General features: G+C 53.7%; 2 protein-coding genes across 2 annotated transcripts in view; one reads left to right on the top strand and one right to left on the bottom strand.

Annotated features, from left to right (window-relative positions):
- Positions 1-12,478, top strand: part of LOC113407663 (cytosolic purine 5'-nucleotidase-like) — a 29,248-nt gene extending 16,770 nt beyond the window's left edge. The window contains exons 8-18 of the mRNA XM_026656925.2: positions 994-1,047; positions 1,626-1,709; positions 2,602-2,643; positions 2,925-3,023; positions 3,732-3,798; positions 3,956-4,126; positions 4,717-4,768; positions 7,770-7,830; positions 8,710-8,886; positions 9,488-9,589; positions 11,997-12,478. Of these exons, the coding sequence (XP_026512710.1) occupies positions 994-1,047; positions 1,626-1,709; positions 2,602-2,643; positions 2,925-3,023; positions 3,732-3,798; positions 3,956-4,126; positions 4,717-4,768; positions 7,770-7,830; positions 8,710-8,886; positions 9,488-9,589; positions 11,997-12,053 (966 nt within the window). The 3' untranslated portion in view covers positions 12,054-12,478. The remainder of the gene's footprint in view (positions 1-993; positions 1,048-1,625; positions 1,710-2,601; positions 2,644-2,924; positions 3,024-3,731; positions 3,799-3,955; positions 4,127-4,716; positions 4,769-7,769; positions 7,831-8,709; positions 8,887-9,487; positions 9,590-11,996) is intronic.
- A 2,127-nt stretch (positions 12,479-14,605) lies between these two features.
- The window catches only part of LOC113407662 (cytoskeleton-associated protein 2-like), a 28,422-nt gene continuing 19,217 nt past the window's right edge, over positions 14,606-23,810 (bottom strand). The window contains exons 6-9 of the mRNA XM_026656921.2: positions 21,791-21,946; positions 20,679-20,742; positions 15,871-16,066; positions 14,606-15,257 (exon numbers count right to left, since the gene is read on the bottom strand). Of these exons, the coding sequence (XP_026512706.1) occupies positions 15,041-15,257; positions 15,871-16,066; positions 20,679-20,742; positions 21,791-21,946 (633 nt within the window). The 3' untranslated portion in view covers positions 14,606-15,040. The remainder of the gene's footprint in view (positions 15,258-15,870; positions 16,067-20,678; positions 20,743-21,790; positions 21,947-23,810) is intronic.

Here is a 23,810-nt window from a genome sequence, read left to right as displayed (position 1 = left end):
GCAGCGTGGGGCTTGCCGGTGTTTGTGCAGAGGATGCTGGAGCCCACCTGAGAGTGGGGGCTCCCGATTGGCTCTTTGAGCCAAGTTAGAGGCACTGCGTGCCCGCATGGGAGGCTGACGCCCGGCCCAGGAAAGCTGGCAGCTCAGCTGTGTGATCCCACCCCTAATGGACAGGCTGGGCCACGGGATGCACAGACCGCCCCCAGGACACTCTGCTCCCTGTGCAGATGGGACCGGTTCAAGGGGGCTCCCAGTGGCTTTGCCAGGGGAGGTGATTCCCTGATGGGACCGGCTCAGTCACGGGGAGGTGCCTGTCTGGCTCACCTGGCCGGGCTGCTCCTCTGGCCCGGGGGCTCCAGCTGTGGGTTTGGGCATAGCCCGGTTCAGCCCGTTGCCCTGCACCGTGTGTCAGGAGTGGCAAGTGTGGAGTCCCGGCCCCAAATGAGCAAGGTGAGTTACCGCATCGGAACCAGGGCTTTATTTGTGGCAGTCCGGAGCCCCGGCCCCGCTTTCATTACAAACGAAGCACTGACTGGAAGGGACTAGCTGGGTGATCAGATGCTGGCTGGGAGCCCAGTGAGGGGGCTCCGGGTGCTGTCCTCTCTCCCGTGAAGTTGTGCTCCTCCTGAGGGCGTGGGCCTACACTGTACAATGGGGGTTGGTTCTGTCCTGCAGCATGGGACACTGGGCAGTGCCCCGGGGCGCGGAGGGAGGGGCTAACAGTCCCTGGACCTCAGCGCCCGTGCTGCGACACAGCGTGTGATGGGCTGTGATGTGGCCCGGCCAGGCGTGGCTCCAAGGCACTGGCATCTGGGTGCTGCTGTGGGGGCACCGGGTTGTGTGTGTGTGGGGGGACACGGAGTTGGGGCCTCGGTCCGTTTCCTGGCACAAGAAGAGTCCCCCACGCCACATGGGCAAGGGAAGGGGGCAAGTGCCCCACGGGGGGCAGATGGCAGCGATTGTGACCCGCCCCCTCTCCCCGCGCTTGCCCAGGGCTGCCTGAAGGAGAAGACGCTGGAGAACTTGGAGAAGTTTGTGGTGAAAGACGTGAGTGTTGCATCCCCCACTTGGAATGGCTGCGCTCTCTCTCCCCCCTCTCCCCAACGGGCCTAGAGGGGCATCACACCCATGCCCTGCAGGGTCAACACGGCCCCCATGCATCCTTCCTGGGCATCCCCTCCCCTGGGCTCTATGGCCAGCATGGTTCCCAAACCTGTCCTGCTCCCCCAGCCCCCTGGGACCAGACTGGCTCCCTCCTTTTCCGCACTGAGATCTCTCTCAGGCTCCCTTCCTGCAGAGAGAGAGAGAGAGAGAGTGTGGGGGGGGGGGAAAAAAAGGGGGGGGGGGGTGAGCAAAACCATCCTCCTACTGTGTGAGTGGGGGCACCCCTGGCCGACAACACCCCTCCCCGCCCAACTGCCCTTCCCAGGTTACTGCATTACCCAGTGGTGAGCCAGCCGGGCCAGGAACCCTGCTCCCTGAGCTCTGTGGATGCAGGCCTTGTCTGCCGGAACTCCCCCAGCTAGTGCTGGTCGTAGGACCCGGACCCAGCCCAAGCGGGGCACCATTGCCCCCTTGCCCACTCCTGCAAAGCCAGCCCCTTGCATGGATCTCGTTCTGCGCAGCCCCGTGTGCCCCTGCTGCTGAGCCGCATGAAGGAAGCGGGGAAGGTTTTCCTGGCCACTAACAGCGATTACAACTACACAGATGTGAGTACCCAGCCCTCCCCCGGGGCCCCCGGGAGCTGGCGTGGCCTGTGCTCTCAGCCTGAGCCAAAGGCGTTTGCCCCAGCCTCCCTGCCCCACCTATGGGTCTGCAGCACTCTCTGCTGGTGGGGGGCACCTTGAGCACCCAAGCTGAAATACATGCACGGGGCTGGGGGAGAGCGCCTGACAAAGATGGTTCCCCTGGGGGTGTGTTGGGGGCGGGGGGGCTGCGTCATCTCCCTTGTCAGACAGCATCAGGGTTCGCCTGCAACAAACAGAAAGGGGATGGGGCCCTGTGGTTGTCTCTGGGTCGCTAGCTCCCAGCCCATGTGGCCCGGTTTCACCATGGGGGCTGCTCTGGGGCTTGGCCTGGCCCGAATTAAGAGCCACGCTGCTTTAAAAATCAGAAAGTGACTCCCAGCAGCCATGCCTGTCTCTGAGTCAGAGTGGAAGGGACAGCCAGACCCTCTGTATAGCGCAGACCCGTCTCCAAGCCAGTGACCAGCATTAGCCCAAAGTGTTTCAGGAGAGCCAACTGTGGAGAGCCCCGGCAGAGAACAGGAGGGACCGAGGGTCCCCGAGTGCGAGATGCTCCGTGATCCCAGCAAAGGACCTGCACCCCATGCTGTGCAGGACAGAGCTAGACTCAAGGCCTGGGGGCAGTAAGTGAGGTGTATCCAGGGCCCCCTGTGTGGGGCTGGTGCCAGGCTGGGCAGCCTTTGTGTGATCACAGCACTTGCTGCGCGGCTCCCCACTCCCTTGGGAGGGTCCGGGCCCCCGCCAGCCAGCCCGGCTTTCAGTGCATGTATTCTGAGTGCCGTTCATCCGCTGCCCCTAAGCAGAGCGTCTGGTGCCAGCGCAGCTGATGCCAACTCCACGCTTGTGTCTTTGGCAGGCGATAATGACGTACCTGTTCACCTTGGACCTGGGAGACAAGGTGAGTCTGGACGAACCCCAAGGGGGAACTGTGGGGGAGGGGTGATGGCTCCTGGGCTGTGGCTCTCGAGGTGGACTGGGAGATCTGGCCATCACCGTGGTATCTGACCGCTGCTCCTGGACACTGGTTGCAAGGCTGGGATTGGCTGCAGGAAAACCGAGTGCTAGCGATGTGGGGTGGGAAGTCTGTCTCTGACCTAGTGGGCCCAGATCTGGGAACAGCCTGAGCTGCGACTTTGAAGGGTGCGTCCGCCGGGCCCCTGACCTGGTGTCTCCCTGCAGGTCCAGCGCCCATGGCGCTCCTACTTTGACCTGATTGTCGTGGACACACGCAAGCCACTCTTCTTCGCTGAGGGGACCGTCCTGCGGCAGGTCAACACGGTAGGGCCCCCCCTGCAGTGACTTCCCCGGAAAGCCAGACAGGGCCTGCTGGCAGTGCAAGACTGGAGCAGAGCATGGGTCTGGTTACCCCACAATCCTGGTTCTGCTGTTCCAGAGGCAAAGAGACCGTCCTACCGAGCGCTGTGGGAAGTGGGCGGCACTTGCCTGACCTCTGCAAGGGGTCAGTTTCTGTGCCCTGAAGCATGAGATTAGCTGGCATAGCTGCAAATGTTAGTCATGCCCGTGGATTAGCCAGCCGGGCACTGGAGCTGGAATTCCATGTGCTGGCTGGTTAGGCTGGGGCCGCCCGGCACGCGGTGCGTTGGATGGGTTGGAAATGGCTTGTGCTCTGCTGTGGGCGCTTCCAGCCCTCGTCTTAGTGCCCTTCCTGCTGGCTTCTGCCATGCATGGGGTGCAGCAAAGGCCTCTGTCTCCATCCTGGTCCCTCCAACCGCTCCCTGAGGGCTGCTTTCTTCATCCCTTCCACCCAGCAGCCATTGTCTGAGTCATTGAGTGGCGTCGGACTGGATCCCATGCAGCACGCTCCTCACCCGCTCCCTGGATCAGCCAGCAGGGTGCATGGCCCTGACTCTCCCTCATCTGGGGATCCCCGGGCCTGCCGAGTGGGCCCCTTGTGCTCAAGAATCCAGCCCCCTGTGCATGGCTCCTCGCTGTCTGCCCAGTATAACACCCTGCCTTTACTTCCAGGACACGGGGAAGCTGCGTATCGGGACCTACACCGGACCCCTCCAGCACTGCGCGGTCTATTCTGGAGGTAATGCCTGGTGCCCCACCCGCCCGCTGGCCCAGGGCCTCTAGCTGCTCTGCCGGCCCCCAGGAATCCTGCTGAGACCTTCCCCCAGCACATGGTCTCCTGGGGGCAGAGTGTGCCCTCAGGCCACAGGCGCTGATTTCCGATCCTCTTGCCCCAGGCTCCTCGGACATGGTGTGCGACCTCCTGGGGGTGAAGGGCAAGGACATCCTCTACATCGGGGACCACATCTTCGGGGACATCCTCAAGTCCAAGAAGAGGCAGGGCTGGCGCACCTTCCTGGTGGTGCCCGAGCTGGCCCGAGAGCTGCACGTGTGGACAGAGAAGAGCGGTGAGGAGCGCCCTGGCCTGGGCGCCGGGCGGGGGAGCATGGGGCAGGGGTGGTGTCCCAGGGCTGGGGGGTGGCGGCAAAGTGCTGGGGAGCCCTACAGCCAGTGCCCAGGCCGAGGGAAGCATTAGAGCCATGCCTGGTTCCCCCCTTCTTCCCCCCCCGATGGGGAACCTCTTCCCCCTGCTTTCTGGGGCTGCGTACCCCCCTGAGCAGGTACAGACTAACAGCAAAGCACCAGGGACCTGCTAAGAATCTCTCTGAAGCTTCATGCCATGGGCCAGCCCAGAGAAGGCCTGAGCTGAGGTTGATCCTGTCACCATGGGCTCCTGGGAGTGCTGCATCCAGCTGTGGGTCTGGCTCTGGGGTCTGGGCCAGCTGTCCTTGGCTTGTGCTGGGGTGCCCCCCCCCCCCCCCCAATTCCACTGATCCTAAGCTGTGCTGAGCTTCATGCAGCTGGGGAAAGGATCCGTGTCTGACCCCCAGGCGGGCCGGGGCTGCGGGGCTGTCAGGAGCCAGGACTGACAGAGAATGTCACTCCCAGATAACCCCCCCCCCCCCCCCCCCCCCCCCCCCCCCCCTTCTGCTTGCAGAGATCTTCGAGGAGCTGCGGAGCCTGGACGTGCTGCTGGCGGAGCTCTACCAGTAAGTGGAAGGAGAGAAGCTGAGCTCTAGCTGCGTGGCGGAGTCTGAGTGCAGAGAGGTGGGGGAAGGTCACTTGGTGCTTGGCTGGGGGCTCAGACCCCAGAGCCAGACCCACAGTTTGGTTCCTCCCCGCCACAGAGCCCAGAGCTGCAGGGAACATGTCAGCTTCTCTCTCTGCAGCTGGAACAGGGCAAACCTGTGGCTGTCTGACTGAATAACCAAGGGGAAGGGCTCCCTGGTGCGGAGCCTATGCCGGCAGCTGACCAGAGCCCTGCGTGTCCGGGGCAGTGTAGGGAAAGCAGACTTGGAGAGGGAGCACTGGTAGGGTGACCAGATAGCAACTGTGAAAAAACGAGACATGGAGTGGGGGGTAATAGGCGCCCATATAAGAAAAAGTCCCAAAAAACAGGACTGTCCCTTTAAAAACGGGACATCTGGTCACCCTAAGCACTGGTAGGTTGTAAGCTCCCTGGGGCCAGGCCCTGTGTTCTGTGTCCATGCAGCACCTTGCACGGGGAATGAGAAATACTGATCAAGACCAGGATTGGGAGCCAGGACTCCTGGGTTCTATTCCCAGCTCTGGGAGGGGAGTGGGGTCTAGTGGGTTAGAGCAGGACTCCTGGGTTCTATTCTTAGATCTGCCACTGATTCACTGTGTAGCCCCTTCCTCGCTGTGTGCCTCAGTTTCCCCATCTGTGTAACAGGGATAGTGATACTCTGTTGGCCTAAGTCATTGTGTCCGCAAAGTGCTTGGACCTCCTTAGGCAATGAGCTAGCGCTTACCTGGAGTGCCCTGGCTGGGTCACGTCAAAGTGGCCCCTCCTGCCCCCTTGTCCATCTATTGTTCGTGCAGTGCTAATGCCTGGGAACCCCAGGCGTGGACCAGGGCCCCACTGGGCCAGGCTCTGTGCAGACACTGATCAGCTGTTGCTCTCTAGCCAGTGAGTCAGAGAGCAACAAGCCTGTCACGCGGCCAGCTTGGGAACGAAAGAGAAGCAGCCGCATCCCATCTCCCCATGAAACAGCAAAGGCGAGCGGCCGCCTCGCGTGCCAGCCAGCAGTGGGGGAAGGTGCCAGACGCTCTGTGGGCCAACTTCCCCCTGGAGTGAGCTCAGAGTGACTCAGCGGCAGCAGGTTGAGGCCTCTCTGTGCGCCTGCGCTGTTCTCTGCATTGCTGGTGCCGGAGAGTCACCATCTCCGCGGCTGAATTTGCTGGGCCCATTGTGTACGTGAGGTTTTGTTGCTAGTGAATCCAGCTGGAGGGGGAGAGTGTGAATTCTAGACTGGCCTGGATACGAATACTGCACGGAAGGTTGCGAAATGGTGGGGTTAGACCCCACCCCATTAGTACACGCTCACTCATTCCTCTTGGGCTAGCGCTCTCCAGCCAGAGCTGGTTCCTCTATTCCAGGGGCAGCCCCACTGCTTTCAGCCAAGGCTGACCTGACTTAGGCCTGGTCTCCACTACAGAGTTAGGTCAGCATAAGGCAGCTTACGTCTACACTACAATGTTGTTCCCGCCGATGTAAGTCACCCACTACACCAAGCTAATAACGCCACCTCCGTGAGAGGCGTAGCACTTAGGTCGCTGTAGTTAGGGCAACACACTGTCAGTGTAGACACTGCATTATTGACATCGCCTGTTGGCTGTCAGCCCCCCACACTGCCCCATTTGTCAGTGCAAGCACTCCTGGTGAGGACGTGCACTCCTGGTAGAAGGAGGACAGTGTGGACATGAAAAACTGCAGTAATTACTGCGGTGGCTGTAGGTCGACTTAATTTTGTAGTATAGACAAGGCCTTAACCTGGTGGAAGTAGAAGGAGAATCTGCCTTTGGCTCTGCCCCCAAGGGTCATGTGGCTGGGGAAGGTGTTGGGAAATCTGGTTTTTGAGCTGTGAATGGGAAACCCCACAAGCACCCCCACCCCCGCACATGAGGAGCGATGGTCACCAAGCCAGCTAGCCCCCAAGGCTCCCAAGACTCTGCAATGCCCTGGGTAGGCAGCCCAGCGGGCACCTTCCCAGCAGTGACCTCGCCCGTTCCACACTGCTCCCCTTACATAGAGATGCAGGTGCAAGTTAGACCGTGTGGCTCTGTGAGGTGCGGGGTACACTCAAAGGGGTGTGGCTGAGCAAAAACTTCCCTAGGCACATTCTCTAGCTGGGGGATGGCAGAAAGGGGTTGGGAACGCTCAGCGTTCTGGATGTTTGGAATTGCACATGAGGCCCCTCCAGGGAACATCCCCATGTCGGAGGGCCTGAGCCCTGTCACCTGAGGCACGACAGGGAGGGGGTGTGCGGGGCTTTAACCCCCTTTGGAGCTCCCTGAGTTCTGGGGCCATGCACTGTAAGCAAGAGACGCTCTGGGGCTGCTCTAACATACATGCTGGGATGCAGAGAATACCCATAATGCCATGCACTGTGTATAGCTGCTCTCTGCCAGCCAGGCAGGCCCCTGCAATGGGGCTATTCCCTGGGGACCCTTTCTCCCCCTCCTAAGGCCTCCAACTGTTGCTGGAGTGTCTCTGAAGGTTAGGCCCCAGGTCTGGGAGAGGCGCTCGCTGTGCCAGGCCGTCCCTCTGACGCCTGCTCATTGCTGTCACACTGTGCCAATCTGTCGGGGGCCTGATGCTTTCCCTCGCAGAGCCTCGGAAACCAACAACCCCTTGTTAGTACTGAGCGAGGGCTGCGCCATGACCCATCCCGGAGTCAGGGAGCACAAAGGGGCAGGGCCTCAGTCCTGTCCCTCGTGTCAGTTACACCCAGGCGGGGGTGGGATGCCCTCCTGGCATGAGGGGGGCTCTGGGGCATCTGACATGCACTTGGCAGAATCAGCCCGGGTCTGGATGTTAACTGGACTGCCTTGTGGGCATGTAGCAATGGCCCCTTCTGGCTCTTGTTCAGTCCAGAGCACTGTGCAGGGAGCAGCTGGGAGGATGGAAGGGCTGGGACTGCCCCCTCCAGCAACACTCACCCTGGTGCCGTGCTGTGCTCTCCTCAGGCCCTTGGACAGCAGCAGCAGCGAGCGCCCGGACATCAGCTCCATCAAGCGCCAGATCCAGGTACCCAGCGCTCTTGGCTCAGGGAGGGGCTTTGCGGCCCTGCCACTTGTTTTAAGAGCTGGGGGAGTGAGAGAGCAGAAACTTGCTTCCTGTTCCCTCCATGCCTCTGGCAATGTGGGGTGGGGAGGCAGATGTGAGGGGAAGACTGTCAGCTGGTGCTCCTGGATCATCCTGCTCCCCCACCAGGGCAGTGAGCAGCAGCCCAGCCCCCAGGGCCTGGCTTCCTGGCCCACAGCAGGTCCCATCTGGGTCACAGAATGATCTCTGCTTCCTTGTGTCTAGTTATAGCTGCCGTTCGGGCGGGGGGGGTCAAGCCTGGTGCTGGGGCCCCTGAGTTCACCTCCTGATCCCTTTCCCACCTCAGAAAGGCTCGTGTGCCTTCTCCTGCTGTTTGCTGGTGTGTGGCTCTGCTCTGCAGAAGCAGACACCCAAATCCTCTGCTGCCGGAGCTGATCTCTGCATGGAGGGGCAAAAGGAATGAACACCGTCTGTGCCAGGCTGGTGCCAAAGGGGCAGCAAAATCTGAGCTACCTCTGCCAGGCAGAAGAGCGACACTCTGCTGTGGTGATGTTTGAGCTTCCTGGCCAGGAGGGGCTAGCACTGGAGGAAGCAGGCAGGGCCTGACACAGTAGGGTCTGGGGGTCCCTGGCAGGGATTCCCTAGGCTTTGTTGGGCCTTGTGGTACATAGCCCTGAGCGTTGGCCAGTCCCCTGGAGCGTGCACCTGTGCCTGTTTTGATGTCTCTGTTGCGGTGTCTGTCCTATATCTGACTCTCCATTTAAAAAAGGGTCCTACACTGACAGGCCCCCATCTCCTCCCTGGGGAGCCAGGGCAGGGCTGGGCCTCAGGCCATGCTGACTCACTTGCTGTCTCCTGCAGAAAGTCACCCACGAGATGGACATGTGCTACGGGAAGATGGGCAGCCTCTTCCGCTGTGGTTCCCGCCAGACGCTCTTTGCCAACCAGCTGATGCGCTATGCAGACCTCTACGCCGCCTCCTTCATCAACTTCCTCTACTACCCCTTCAGCTACCTGTTCCGTGCACCGCCCGTGCTGGTACACACTTGGCCAGGGCAAATCCGGGGCAAAGAGATGGGCTGGGTCCACAGGGAGCCTGGGTTAGAGAGGGAGATGATGGCCAGGACTCTGCCCTGGGTCAGTCCGGCTGGCCTGTCCTGGGAGCTTGGCCATTGTCCAGAGGGCAACTCAACAGGGCCATCCAATGGGATCAGGTTCGCCCTAGGCCAGGATGAGGCTGGCACTGCTGAGGGCAAGAAAGGCCTTGTGGTTCAGGCACTGAGCTGGGAGCCAGGAGAGCCGGCTCTATTCCCAGCCCTGCCAGGGACTCTCTGGGCCTCAGTTTCTTCAGCGGGCATGCTGCTATTGACCCCTCTTGTGAGGCTTCATTGAGATGTGGGAGATGCTTTTGAAGCCCTCTATGGAAGGAGATGTATAAAGGCTGGGAGGTACCTCTAGGCATGGGGGGGAGAGACCACTGGGTCCATCCAGTCGCTGCTTCCCTAGATCTACCCTGGTACAGCTCACGAGGTGGGCCCCAACCCAGGGCAATGTAGAGCTGGAGAAGCTCAGGCTCACTCCTGGGAAACAAAGTTCAGGGCCCAAACTCTGTGTGCAAATGCCCTCCCTACGTCCACAGATGCCGCATGAATCGACTGTAGAGCACGTGCACCTGGAGCTCAGGGAGTCGGGCTTGTTAACGGGGCATCGGCTGCACCAGCTCAGCTTCCACGGCCACCAGGTGGGTGGGTGTCGGGAACACTGCCGAGCGCCTCTGGGGCTTCTCTTCTCCCTGCCTGGGGGTGGCTGCACTGTTGACCTTGTGCTCTTTCACCTCCGACCTTTCCACCTTCTACGTTCATTGCACCTGGCTTCTCTCTCCTCTCACTCTCTGGGCTGATCTGCTTCACTCTCCCAGCTTCCCCCTCCCTCTCCCCACCACTAGGGGGCATCAGCCTCTGTACTGGGCTCCTGCTGCCCCTCACTGCCCTGCATCCAGCCCACGGGCTACTCCTTGACCGTGTCCTAGCCAACAAGCAGCCCCTGCCATGTCATCAGCACCCTGAAGCTGGGGCTGCTCTAGCTTTTTCCAAAGGCCTCCCACCATTGCAGCTCCATGGATGGTGGTAGCAGTTGGAGTGGGCATGGGCCTTCTTCCCCTGCCCAGAATGGGTAAAGCCTGTGTCAGTCTACACTAGCGCTGCTGCTAGCCCTGGTGGGGGTGGATTTCCTGACCAGTGCTGGCTAGACCAGCTCTCTCCACCCTTCCATCTGACCTTTGAGGGTTGTGGTAGCCCTTGCGGGGCAGTACAGAGCATACCTCAGCCATGGTGTGAAGAGTAAACATGTCTAGCAAAACTAATGCAGCAGCTCCCGAAAGGCACAGATTGTGTACCAGACTCAGAGCGCAGCAGCCTCAGGCGCTAAATGGGCTGGGCCAGCAGTGAACTCAATACAGCCCCAGAGCGGGAACTGCTCTCTGAGCTGATCAGATGCATTTGGATCTTGGACCTCACTGAGTTGGGCTTTTGCACAGCACTTGGCCGGTAATGATGCCTGCAACCGTTCTGCCCAGGTAGCCCTATTGGGCCTGTTCTCTGGCAACGGGTACTGCAGCACAGCGAGGCCAAGGCAGCTGTCAGTGAGCAAACAAGTCATTGAGCCAAGTTAGACCCTTACACACTCCCAGCTTTCAGCTCTCGTTCCTTCCATTCAGGTAAAGCAACAAGGGGTGAGCTCAAGTGCTCTCCCTGAGAGCGTGCTGTGTGTGTCTCCTAACAGGCAGCACCAACCTCCCAGCACAATGACTGACCCCAGGTGCAGGCTGGCAGAGCAACCAAAGACAGGCCCATGCCCTAGCTACATCTGCAGCTGGGCTTCCTTAAAGCCATGGCACCAGCCAGCTTGCAGCCACCCCACTCAGACTGCTGGGGATGTCCTGGGTGCTGGGCTCCTTTGAGCCATCTGCATGACAGGGGCCTCAAACTGCCTTAATCCCTCTTCTGGTGCGGAAAAGCAGCCAGAGCAGGAAATATCCTGTTTTCATGCAAATATCCCTCCTAATTAAAACCCAGGAGATGGTGCACTGAAGGCAGCCTGTTCCTCATTAGAATGGGTTGCAGTGTCACTCCAACCTGCCCTCACAAGCCAAGATGATTTGGGGGTTCAGGCCAGGTCATGTGATGGGAGCCAGGGGCTGCAAAGGCTGTGATGCACCTGAAGAAATGCTCCCTGCCCACACCCACTCCCACACCCTGTGGGAAATGCTTGTGCCTCCACCTTTGCAGAAATACTGCTTCACAGCCAGTAAAGTGAGATCTATGGGGCGGTGGAGCAGGAGGAAATCAGCCAAGTAATTGCCTGTAGTACTCAAGTCAGGCCACTGGCTGCCTTTGGATTAGACAGGAAGCTACAATTCTCTTTGAGCTCTTTAGTGTCCGTCACTGTAGTTCTCCAGCAAAGCTTTGAGCTGAGCACTGCAGGGCTTAGTGACCCAGGCCTTGTACTGCCTCCCTGATCTCCTTTTTGACTTGGTGCATCATACACACAAATCAAATCAGGTTAGCCAGATGCTGCTGGGTCAGCTTACCCAGGCCCATGCCTTGGGGAGATGTTGCAACCCAGCTCAGATTTGCTCTCTTTTGTCCTTTAAAAGTTCAGTAACTCAGAAAACTTGAAGCTCTCCCCCCAGATTTGAGGGGCAAATATAGCAGGTTGCCCTGGACCCAGTGTGGTTGTGGGCTAGAGTTTTAATACTTAAATTAAGTGAGGAGTGGCATTAAAAATATAGTCCTGTGCAGGACTCTACTGTGGGCTGTGTCTCCAGCAGCAGCCTGGCTGCAGCAGGAATGCGCACAGCCTCCAGCCCAGCATTCCCTCCCTGCTGCAGAGCAGCCTGTACATCAGGCTTGCTGTGTCACCTTGAAAAGCGCAGCTGAGAGGTTTGGAGGCCCTTGCCTACTGCTGAGTAAGGAGACACAGGGCACAGCAGGGAACTGGTGGCTCTAGAGTTTGGAAAACCAGAACTAGCAGTTGGGCAGGTCTTGTGTCCAAGGGCAGGATCAGACTCCTACTCCGTGAGAATGGGTTTTCGAGCAGCAGTGACATGGACACAGCTCTCAGGTAGTGCCAACCATCTCTCATTCCAGAACCTCAGAGGCATTTTCCAGGACACTGACGAGGCTGAGGATGACGACGATGACTGAGCCGGGCCACAGGCTGATTGATTGCTGACTGGATGGCAGCTGCCAAACCCAGAACAAAGCATTTTTCTGAGGCATCAAAATCCTGTGAAACGGGAGAGTGTTCTGAAAAGAAACACTGCATGCTAACTATCCCTGCCAGTCTAGCCTTAGCCACCAGTGCCTAAGGGGGCCCTTTGGAATCCAGCAGTTGTTTGCATTTTCCTCCAGGGATTGATTCAGTGGAGACAGTTCATGGCCAGGTATCCCCTCAACTGCCTCTGAGGCAGAAAGGCCTTTAGCAGCCAGGGAAGGGTAAGAGGCCATTGCTGGTGCACTAGAAGTCTGTGGGATGCTAGTTTCTCTGTCCAGTCCCCACTCTGATTTCTCCTTTGCTAGGTTGACTCATGTAGCAGTTGTTGCTTTGTGTGAGTCTACTACAGTGGTGGGGTTCCTGGAGTCAGGTACTCACCCCTTACAAGCCAGGAGCTAGTGACCCTGACAGATTCCACTGCTCTTACATGGGGTGGGAAAAGAAAGCTGATTACCTGGGGATTGGTTTCAGAGTAGCAGCCGTGTTAGTCTGTATCCGCAAAAAGAACAGGAGTACTTGTGGCACCTTAGAGACTAACAAATTTATTAGAGCATAAGCTTTCGTGGGCTACAACCCCTGTGGCTGAACCTGGATTCTAGGGCTTGGAGCAGGCAGTGCTGGTCTGTGCCCTCTGCCTCCACTCCCCCGCCATCCCCCCAGGCAATGTGAACTCTCATTCAGTATAAATTGAATAGCTAGATTTCTTTTGAGCTGGGATCCCAGCTCCTCTTTCAGGAAACACTCTGCAGCCCTACTGCATTTATATCAGCAGGGATGCTTGATAGTGCCCAACCCCCTCCCAGAAACTGAGTACCGTTTTTAAAGGCTTGTGCATGAAGGTTGTCCTAGGTCTGTTCAGGGAATAAAAGAATCCAAACTATCCCAATAAGGCTCAAACCTGACTGAAGTTTAAAGTCACAAGCTCCATACTTCTTCCCTTTGGTGCTAAATGATGGATCCAGCGGAAATGCAGGTGTGCCCTAGCACTGCAGCCTTCCAGAGCAGGGCAGAAAGTTCCTGATTGTAAATTTAAATCAAGTCAGCTACCAGAGTGGTGCAAAGACTATCTCACAGAGTGAACAGGCATCCAGATCACAGCAGCATCCAAGTGTATATACCATCTATCCCTGCAATAGTGCTGAGAGGGCCCTACATCCATAGGTAGAAGGGGATGGAAAATACAGTGTGTGTGGGGGAGGGGGAGGGAAGGGAGGTTCCTTTGGGTCTGAGCACCCTAGACTGTGTGCAGAGCTGCTCCTGCATTGACTTTCATGGCTCAAAGCAGCTCTTTGAGTATGGAGGAATTTGACTAAGGTGGGAGAATTTTTAAGGCTATTGTATACATTTTTTTAAATTAAAGACACTACAAAGTAAGACCACTGGGTACTGTCTTTGGGGGGAGAGGGTCTGATATGTGTCCCCCAACTCAGGGTGGAGACTGGGACCATGCACAACCCCCTCTAGGTATTGAGCAGACAAGATGCTTTAGAAATACTTAGTCACCACAAGTTTGGAAGAAGTTCCTCACTGGTCACTGAAATACTGCACTGCTGTGGCAGTGGGAGGTCCTGCAGCCAAACCAGCTGCTCTAAGTCAATCCTGAGAGTTTTCCTGCACCCTTTCAAGAGGCACAAGGCTATTGGAGGTGCCAACATTAGTTGTGCTGAGAAGCCCTGCCCATGTGGTGGGATTAGAGCCCAGGGCCTCTTTGCAAGGTCTTTGCTTTGCTCTGGTGTCCCCTCTTGGCTCAGCAGGACCCTGCTATTCTGCTATTTAATGGCTCAAAGTATTCAGCATTAGTTGATTCATCACAGTACCACCACCTCGGTCTTACATAGTGCTCTGCCATCCATTGAGCTCACAGCACTTTACAAAGGTCGGTATTATTCTCCCCCATTTTATAGATGGGGAATCTGAGGCACAGACAGGTGAAGTGACTTGTTCAAGGTCACCCAGCAGGCCAGGAGTAGAGCCAAAAACAGCTACCTTGTGTCCCAGGCCAGTATGCAATGCACTAGGTCATACTGTGTCACAGGGTATGTACATTTATTAAGAGTAGTAACACTGTAGAAAGGCAATTACACACTTCCCCTAGTATATTTACAGGCCTCCCCTTTAGTCAGGCAACTTCCATTGCTTGCCAGGCAGGGGATACTTTTAGCTAGCGTGTTTTCTTTCCAACCAGACGCTGGGCCGGGGCGATTGTTACCTTCCATCCCCACGGCCTGAGTGACTGGGCAGCTGTGAGCACAGCTGAGCCGCCGGCTTTGGGGGGCAGCGGAAACATGCAGGAGATTTAGGGAAACATGTAGGAATGTGGTGTATATCCTCCCCCCTCCCCCCCGGGCGCTCCGGGGAGACATTCCAGGAAGGGCAGGTCGTCCCCTTCTTGGAAAGGGAGGAAGCCTCATACTGAGGGACTCAGGTTGCGCTGGGTTTATCTGGAAAACTCCCGAGGTTTGGGTAGTGCAGCTCAGGACAAAAGGCCCAGCCGGGGAGCATCATCTCAGGGGCCTGTCTGAGCCCGGCTAGCCATGGGGCTAGATCTCTGGATGGGGGCAGAAGTGCTGGTCCCCCATGGGGCAGGGAGCAGGTCGAGAATCAGACCAGATGCAAGTAGGATTCCGGGGGGTGGGGTCCTTTGGTGGGAAAGTGGCCAGTGAATGCCCTGTATTGTAGCGTATAAATAAGTGCAGCCCTGCGTGCCCTCGCTGATTATCCTGGGGCATCCTGTCAGCTGGTGGGGGGCACGGGGTCAGTGTCAATGGGGTGGGGGGATGCTGTCAGTGTTGATTGGGGTGCAGGGGGGTGTCCCCCTCCACAGGACTCTGGAGTACCGGTAAGTCCTTTAAGTTACTTTCACCCCGGGCAGAGGAAACCATAACAGAAGGCCATGAAGCTTGTGAACACCACCAGCCTAAAGCTCCAGCTCCTCCTCTTCCAGCAAGGCCTCATTTTTACGAAACACAATCTGGCTCACATCCTCCATGGCCATTATTTCATCAAGGGAAGACACTACGGTGTCATGTTCCTTCAGCATCTCTGGGTAACGGGATATGGCATGCTCTATCCGCAGAGAACGCCGCACTGGGGTTAAGAATTTCAAGTCTTGCATATCAGACAGTCCCTTCATTCTGCAAAGAGTAGAAGAGAAAGAGCCACTTAGCAGAAGCTTGGCTGGTTGAAGAGTCCCATTGCCCTGGTCTGGTCTCCCACACGTAGACCCTGGACAAAGACACAGCACTATAAAGCAGGAGAGGTTTGGGGAGGATTTCCCCTACCCACAACGAAAGGCCCATGCCCATCTGAAAGGCTACAACATGGATCCCTTCACTGAGGCTTCCTTCAGATCAGTCTCCCCCTTAAAAAAATCACTAGTCAGGGCTACCACAGCTCTGCAGGGCTCATTGTGCTGATGGCCACTCTGCCCACCCCTGTCCACCATCCTGTTAAGGTCTTCCCCACATTTTGCTGACCTAGAAACAAGCAAGACAGACCTCAGGGCTGATGTAGTTGCAGCCATAATCAAGACACTGCAGGATCAACACTGCAAAGCTCAGGAGCAAGACATGAAGCCAAACACCCGCCCCATGACCCCACACACTGATGGCAGAAGCATGGCAGATCTCTTGGCTAGTGACATGCTGGCTGATGGCAACAGGTAGAAAGGTTTGATCACTGGAAGTGAGGAACAATATACAACAGCAGGGATAAGAGCAACTTGAACTGCAGGTTACAGGTTCTTACCTGGGCACGGGGACAACTTGTAACTTGACCAAGGAGACTGGCTTGCTAGTCAAGAACCTTAAACTGGACTGTGGAGTTGCCACAACCTGCTCTCTCATGCCAGGGCAAGGAGTTCTGGGACCCTGAAGCACCGGCTGTTCAGCTGCATCCTCCACTATATGAGAGCTGACTTCAGCAGAAGGGTGTGCAGAGACCCCTGGAGAGGAAGAAAAAGGGCAGGTCAATTCCAAGTTTTGTGGCCGCAACTTGGCTTAAAGAGGGAAGGAAGGAAGCTGCAAGCTCGAGCAGGGTTACGGTAATGCAACACTTTGGAAGAAGCCAGTTTTCAATCTGTTCTAGCAAACAGTGACTTGCAAAAGAAGAGAACTGGCCATGGGTCCTTCTCTGGGATGGAGTGAGGCACCGCTAAGGAAGATTTTTCTGTTTTTAGAAATACTAGGAAGCGGATTTTTGAAAAATTCACCCTGGGAAAAAAAGCACACGTTTAACAGGGATGGAAATTAACCCCCAGAACTGCTTTCCAAGGGATGGGATAAATTCATCAGCACTTGAGTCTTTAAATCATGATTGGAAATCTTTTCCTACAGAGATATCTTGTAATGCAACCACAAATTATTGGACTTGACAGTGAAATCAAAGGGTGATAATCTCTTGCCTGGATCACAATGGCCCTTTCTGGCCATAACATCTATACAATACGTATCTTCTCTACACTGGAAAGCACTATGGATCTTTGGAGAAATTGATGTATTACAGCAAACACCAAGGAAGTGACAGCTGATTAGCTGAGAGGGGAAATGGAATTTTATTCCAACTGTAACCTCTATTTAACCCAAACAACCTAAAAACAAATGGGAGAAAAGAGTTCTCTATTAAGATTTAGCAACACTGCCCCATGATTGGAAAGCTCTTAACTCACATCTGAGACCTCCAGAAAAAACAGGTTTGGTGGTTCCAATACTAAGATAACAAACAAGCATGAAAAATATTTAAAAACCTGAGGCCTTCTTTATCTCAAAGCAGCAAAAAGACAGACCTCTATTTATTTTTCCTTGGCAAGTCACCTTTACAGAGCATTTTCAGTTAGTGACTCATTCAGTTATGAGCACTAAGCACATTCATGTCCCTCAGAAGGATGAACAGATTAGAAAGTGGGTGCCTAGATACCAGATATACTGCTGGGGCTGGCTGTTTGATTAGAAGACCAGCAGAGGCTTGAGCGTGGGGTGGGACAAGAGGTATTATCTTTTCTTATCTTCTTGATAATGGTCGTCACTGCTTCTCTCCCCCATTGCATGTGCACTGAGAAACCTGCACTTCATCTCTTAACGATCACAGGAAACTAAATGTACAAGTCCAGGATTCCCAGGCATACCTTTCTGCTTCCCATAGGTGGAGAAAAGCTGAAATCTTTGCTGTCCTGCCCTGTAACGCCTGATCTTGCATCCTTTACCCTTCCACATAGGGCCTATTCCAGCCCCATATGCAAGTACATATTGCATGGTCAGACTTAAGGGAGCATTGTATTCAACAGACTGTATTGTTAGTTTCTATCCCCTTGCCTATAGCATGACCTTCCATAGGCATTGACTTATTTTTCCAGGTGGGTGCTCCACCTCCACTCCACCCCAAAGCCCCACTCCACCCCCTCCCTTGAGGTCCCACCCACACTCCGACTCTTCCTGCCCCCGCTCCTGAGGCCCCATGCAGCTGCCGAACAGTGGCCCAGCTGAACAGCTGTGGCTGGCAGATGTTGACCACCCCCACTATTTTTTTCCATGGGTGTTGAGCCCTGGAGCACCACGGAGTTGGTGCTTATGCCTGATTCTCTCCTCACTTGTAGCAATGTAAATCAGGAGCAATCCCAATGAAATCAGTGGAGCTACACCGATATAAAATTAATGAACCACAGTTGGTTCACCAGCCTGGGAAGCAGTCTAATGAGGCGCTGTGGTTCACCAGCAGATATAAACCCAATCTGACAAGCCAGAGAAGGAACGTCAGACTGGCAGTGCCAGCAGGAATCTGAAACACATTTCTTGAGTTGAAGAGGGTACTAAGCAGGGGCGAGTCTAGCTGGCATAGCTATACTGGCAAAGACACTGTAGTATAGACAAGACCTGCATTAACCATGTTTTTGGGCAGTTAATTTCCCTTGTTTCTTGAGGAAGAGGTGTTAGTGAGGGGGCATGGAGGGCACCTATGGGAGGGGAATGATCTGCTACCAGCTCTGCCCTCCTCCTGGCCCCACCATTCCCCCGGTAGGGCTGGAAGGGCCATGGGAAGAAAGGAGGATGGTAACTGATGGGCTGTGAGGAGCACATCCACCAGCTGGAAGCAGCAAAAAGAATAGCAGGGACCTCCAGGAGCTTCCCTACTTCAGGGAGCTAGTGTAAAGGAAGGGGCTCTGCACAGCCCTCTGCAGTACAGGAGTACTGTGGTATGTGTGGAATGGCCCATTCAGTGGGGTGTGCTCAGATGAATTAGGATGCTCCAAAGAGATGAATAGTCTAACGCAATAGCTTTGGGTGGTGAGTTCCCCTCTACCTCAGTTTCAGTTGTTCAAGATAATCTCACTATGCATGTCAGTTTTAGAGCAACTGGAATATTATAAGTTTTCTTATTGGGGGGGGGGGGAGGAGGGGAACGCCAGTATCTGAGGAACGCCTGACCCAAATTATTCCAAACTTGCACCATTGCCCCTGTTGTGGCATACCTAGATAATCTCATTGTGCATGTGGAATTTAGAGTATTTTGAAAAAGAAGCTCATAATGCAGAGGGAGGACATATATTGGGAACCTCTTGATCAAATGACCTAAATTTGCATCATAAATTCTACCCCAGTCCCTGAATAGCTTTTTAATTATTGCTTCCCCAAAATGGAAATGGGTGGTGGAAATTATCCACAATTGATCCCGAGAGAGTAATATCAGGATCAGAGCCATAGTTTGAGCCCCAAGTATGTGTAAAAAAAATCAGAAGTTATAAGAAGTGTAAAATTTGGATGTTACATGATTATTTCAGTGGGACTGTATCTCACTTAAACAACCTCAAAAATCTTGACTACTAAACCAACCCTGTGGCAATTTTCAAATACAAGATTTTTTTTGAGGGCCAATTTCCCTGAATCAGTTTTCTCTTACCCTAACCTATTCTGTTGTGCTCCCAGCACTCTGTTCTATATGTACTTGCAACGGTGGAAAGGGAGAAATTTTCACACCCAGATCCAGTCTTTCAGCCCCACAAAAAGTCAGTTACCCTGAATTCGGGGAATTAGGATTGCAAAGGCTAATTTCATTTTTAAAGGTGATCTGTAAAGGGGCAATAACTGAGACTGTGCCGTCATTTGTTTTTCTTCTGATGTGTAAAGAAGGCATGAAGATTTGGGGGCCTAGGTGGTTTTTGTTGTTTGCATGTTTGTTTTGGGGAGGGAAGATACTTTTATGTTGCCTCCTTTTATGTTAAAGATCCAGGCCCTGCCTAGCCTAGGGGACTCATGCTTTGGCTTTGTCTAGACTAGAGTTGGTGGTCCTGTTATAATTTGCGCTAATTGATCCTAAATGCTAATTGTGTTGAAAACTGAGGTTCTCCACAAATGTTTGTTTTGGGGCACAAAGTTTTGTGGTTTGCCTGAGGCATGTCCTGATACTTAACAAGCAATTGGCAATCTGACTGTAAATGCTCATCAATTACAAAAGAAGGACAAATGCTAGTCCAGACAAAGCCTATGATACCAGGAGAACTAGTGAAATGATATTCACAAGAGTCAAAAGACAGAAAATTGAGCAAAGGAGAGGGGAAGGGATTTTAAAATCACATTTTGAAAAACTGTTTTGTCTGATTTTAACACCTATTTAACTTCAGTGCCAAATGAGTATTTTGGATAAAGAATGCATGGGTGCAAGGGAGGATGAGAGAGACAAATTTGATTTTTACTATCCTGGGGGGGCCAGGACAGTTCCCCCCCCTAAATGGCACCCCTGAGGACAGACACTTCCCCACCTAGGCAGAGCAGAGCAGCTCGGCACTGGCAGAAATGGGTGAAGGCAGTGGCAGTGACTCTGCAGGCTCCCCAACTCCCAAACTGCGCCCATGGTGGACTCCCCTCCCCCTCACCGGACACTGCAGCACCCCCACTCCAGCCAGGCTCCCTCTGCCTGAAACAGGACCCACCTAGTGCTGCCTGCAGTTGGAGCTGGCGGGGAGCTGGAGCTTACCCAGGAGATCTAGGTAGGCGGCAGGGCGACCCAGGTGAGCAGGGTCTCACCGCTGCTGATCAGGCTGGGCTTCTGCTGAGCAGAGGGAGCCCTGCACTCCCCCCTCGCCCACCCCTAACCCTGGCTGGAGCAGCTCCCTGAGGCTGCTGGAGGAGGCCCCCCCGCACCGAGGGCTGAAGCAGGGTTGGGTCAGCCTCTGCTGCAGCAAGCCCAGGAGCTACAAAAGTTGAACAGCTCATAGCAGCTGTCTACTAACTGGATGATGGGGGTGGGGCTGCCTAGGAATTACTGATCCCTGGCAATAGAGCACCCACGGAGTCCGCGCCTATGTGACTTACATTTTCAAGACTTAACAAGCTAGCCTGGCTTTCAGGAAGTAGGGGGGTTGCTCAGTGCCTATGAAAGTCAGAGCACTTTGGTGCCCAAATTTAGGCACCCAGGTCAGAAAGCTGTGACCCTTATCCTCCACTCCTCAGGAAACATCATCCCTCTTCAGAGGACCTTTTCCCATTCATGTGTTCTTCCAGTTTCACCCAGCTAACCATTTGCTCAACCTTGTCAAGGCTTAAGTTCCATTTAGTACGGGTTACCTTGGTATACGTTGTCTGTATTTTTCAAAAACTCAACAACAACTTCTCTCAGCTCCTGGATTGGCTGCAGGAAAAACAATTGAGAACTTTAAGGTCAGAGCACACTTGACTCAGGAAAGTGAGTATCCAAACCAAGACTTTGGGTCCCAAAGAGTGTAGTGTGTTCGGAACTCACTATTCCATTAAATCACAACTCATCTCCCCACACCAGGCAACCAAACCAGGGTGAATCAATGATAAAGAGGAGGGGAAATATTTGTAAGCAGACTGAAGTCTGTTCTTGAACAAGCAAGCAAAGGATTGCTAGATGCTGTCAGCAAGAAGAGAAACATTCCACCCCCTCCACACTTGGTCTGTGTCCTTACAGTTCTGGTGTCCATAGTATGTTCCTGTCTTCTGGGGAAGCCTGTCACACACCTCAATGTCAGACTTTCTAAAATAAAGATTAACTGCCACCATCCCATGCTCCTGAGAGGACTACAAGCCAGGGTCTGCAGGGACACCAGGTGGAAACGGGCTGGGCTTGAGTAGATGGAATATGACAAGAAATAGTACAAGTGCATAAGAGACCTACATATTATGGCTAAAAATTGACAGCTGTGCAGAGTCTGCCCATAACTCCTCCCACAGCCTCTCCCACCAAACTATGCAGCCTTCATCAAGCCACGGCAACTTCCAAACTTTGGTTGAAAGGAAAACTTAACATTGCCCTCCTTCCTACACTGTGATGGGGAGCAGGTGTCTCAGTAACTCCTGTGTGTTTGGAGAAAGGAACACGATTATACAGTTCACCAACCATCCTCACCTAAAATTAGGGCTAGAGTGTAGCCATTTCAGTATGTCTATTCACCCCCATATAAGCAGCTTTAAAGAGACATTCAACTAATATGTTTAGCCACAAACACACACCCTCTAGCTAAATCTGGCTATTGAGCTCCAGAAAATTTGTTTAGCTTATTGGAGAGGATGGGTCACCATCGCTGTTTTCCCCAGCCTCCTGGGATAGGAAATATCTGAATGAGGTTTGCTGATGTCGAGGCCACCAGAACTAGCTGGGACATTTGCGAATTCAGAGGAAGTTCCGATGAGAAGTTTGTGGAGCAATCACTCACCGCAGCACCAGCACAAACCGCTGCTTCATACAACCCAGTCATGTCAATGGTGCCATTACGAGCCAGCAGCTTTGCCTTGCAGATCCAGAACTTGGCAAACTTCTCTGCCTCTGGGATACTGGACAGTGTGGAGAAGAGCTCCTCTGAAGGAAAACCCTGCAAAAACAGCCATATCAGGAAGAGAGGTGCAGGTTAGAATGGAGGAAAACCACTGACAAGGTTAACAGTTAACATCCCTCAAGGAGAGGAAGGATGGTCTTATATTTGAGGCACCTGACTGGAACTCAGTTAAATACCCAGTTCTGACATATATTTACTGTGGTGACTTTGGGCAAATCATTCACTTTCTCTGTGCCTCAGTTTCTCATCAGCAAAATGCGGATAATGTTGTGACAGAGGCCTATTGATGGTTCACAGCTGTGTGTCAACAACTCATTAGGCCTGACATACTCACTATACCTAATACACTGTTGTCAGGATATATACCCCAAAAGTGTCATGTAATATGTCATTAAAAAACTAACAAATTACTAATCATTAATAGTCTTGAATGCTGTATGCATGATCAACCCACAAAAGATTATACAGATGTGCTGGAATTATGATTAAAATGTATTTAAACCAGACAGGTATGGGGGAGTTGATAAACAGGTATTTTCCAGACAAAGGAATGCAGTTCCGCCTGCTTGAATGTGTCTGCTATGTAAATTAAGCAAGGTGTGACAAAAGAAAGAAAAGCATATTTGCATGCCAGGCAATCAAAGCCATCGGCAGAGCAAGGGCAGGTCTACACTAACCCCCCAATTCGAACTAAGGTACGCAACTTCAGCTACATGAATAACGTAGCTGAAGTTCGAAGTACCTTAGTTCGAACTTACCTCCGTCCAGACGCGGCAGGCAGGCTCCTCCGTCGACTTCGCGTACTCCTCTCGTCGAGCTGGAGTACCGCAGTCGATGGCGAGCACTTCCGGGTTCGACTTATCGCGTCCAGACAAGACGCGATAAGTCGAACCCAGAAGTTCGATTTGCTTGCCGCCGAACTACCGGGTAAGTGTAGACCTACCCTAAGTGGAGGAAAAAGTGATCACTTAATCTCACGGGGGGATGGAGACTGCACCCCCAGAAAACCTTCCTGCCTCTTGAAGTTTGAGAGAGAGACTTTTTAAAGGTTTACTGGACTATAGAGAAAAGGGCAGAGAATCCCCAAGTTATCCTTCACCTGAGGAGGCAAGGAAAACAAGCACCTTGGACTCTGTGGGGATTCTGAATAAGAGCTAGTCAACCATTGCTGGAAAAGAAAGATCGTTCAAGGTAGTCCTCACCAAAGACTGTAGCTTGTTAAATTAGGTCTTACATCATTAGAAAGCATATTTTTATGTTTGTTTGTAATCCTTTCTATCTTTATTCCTTATACCTGCTATCACTTAATCCTATGTCCTTTTGTTAAATAAACTTGTTTTACTTTTACTATAAACCAGTTCAGTGCTGTGATTTAAATGTCTGTCAAATCCCAGTTAAATTAATGAGTTGTAGTGTATTGTCTCTTTAAAAGGAGCAACAAACTTAACCTCTGCAAGTGCTCCAGGAGAGGGCTGGACACGGCAGGGAGACAGCTTTGGGGAAATTCGGGACTGGGAGAATATTGATCACTAGATGGTGGAAGGCAGGATGTGACCTGCACGATTGTGTGTGGGCTGTTGGTGTCAGAGCTGTGAGCCACAGCAGCATAACATTTAAGGCACCTAGGGTTGCGGGGCAGGCAGTCTGGGTTGAACCCCAAAGTGTCACAGATGTATCCTAGGGGTGTTGCGATGATACATTTAGTTTTTGGGCTGATACTGTGGCAATGGGGACTATATAAATACCTATACAGATTGTGTAAAGTCATTTGGCATTTCCAGCTGCTCTGCTGCGTAACTTAAATCTCCACAGTATCCCAATTATATCTCTCACTGCAGTGGGCTATGGAATCTGAGCAACAGATTTTCATCCAATCTTAAGTATAACATTAATATTTCAT

The sequence above is a fragment of the Terrapene carolina genome, unplaced genomic scaffold, assembly GCF_002925995.2.
Source record: "Terrapene carolina triunguis isolate 2854851 unplaced genomic scaffold, T_m_triunguis-2.0 Scaffold51, whole genome shotgun sequence".
Taxonomy (NCBI): domain Eukaryota; kingdom Metazoa; phylum Chordata; order Testudines; family Emydidae; genus Terrapene; species Terrapene triunguis.
The sequence above is the reverse complement of the archived record's forward strand: the minus strand, read 5'-3'. Positions and strand labels throughout refer to the sequence as shown.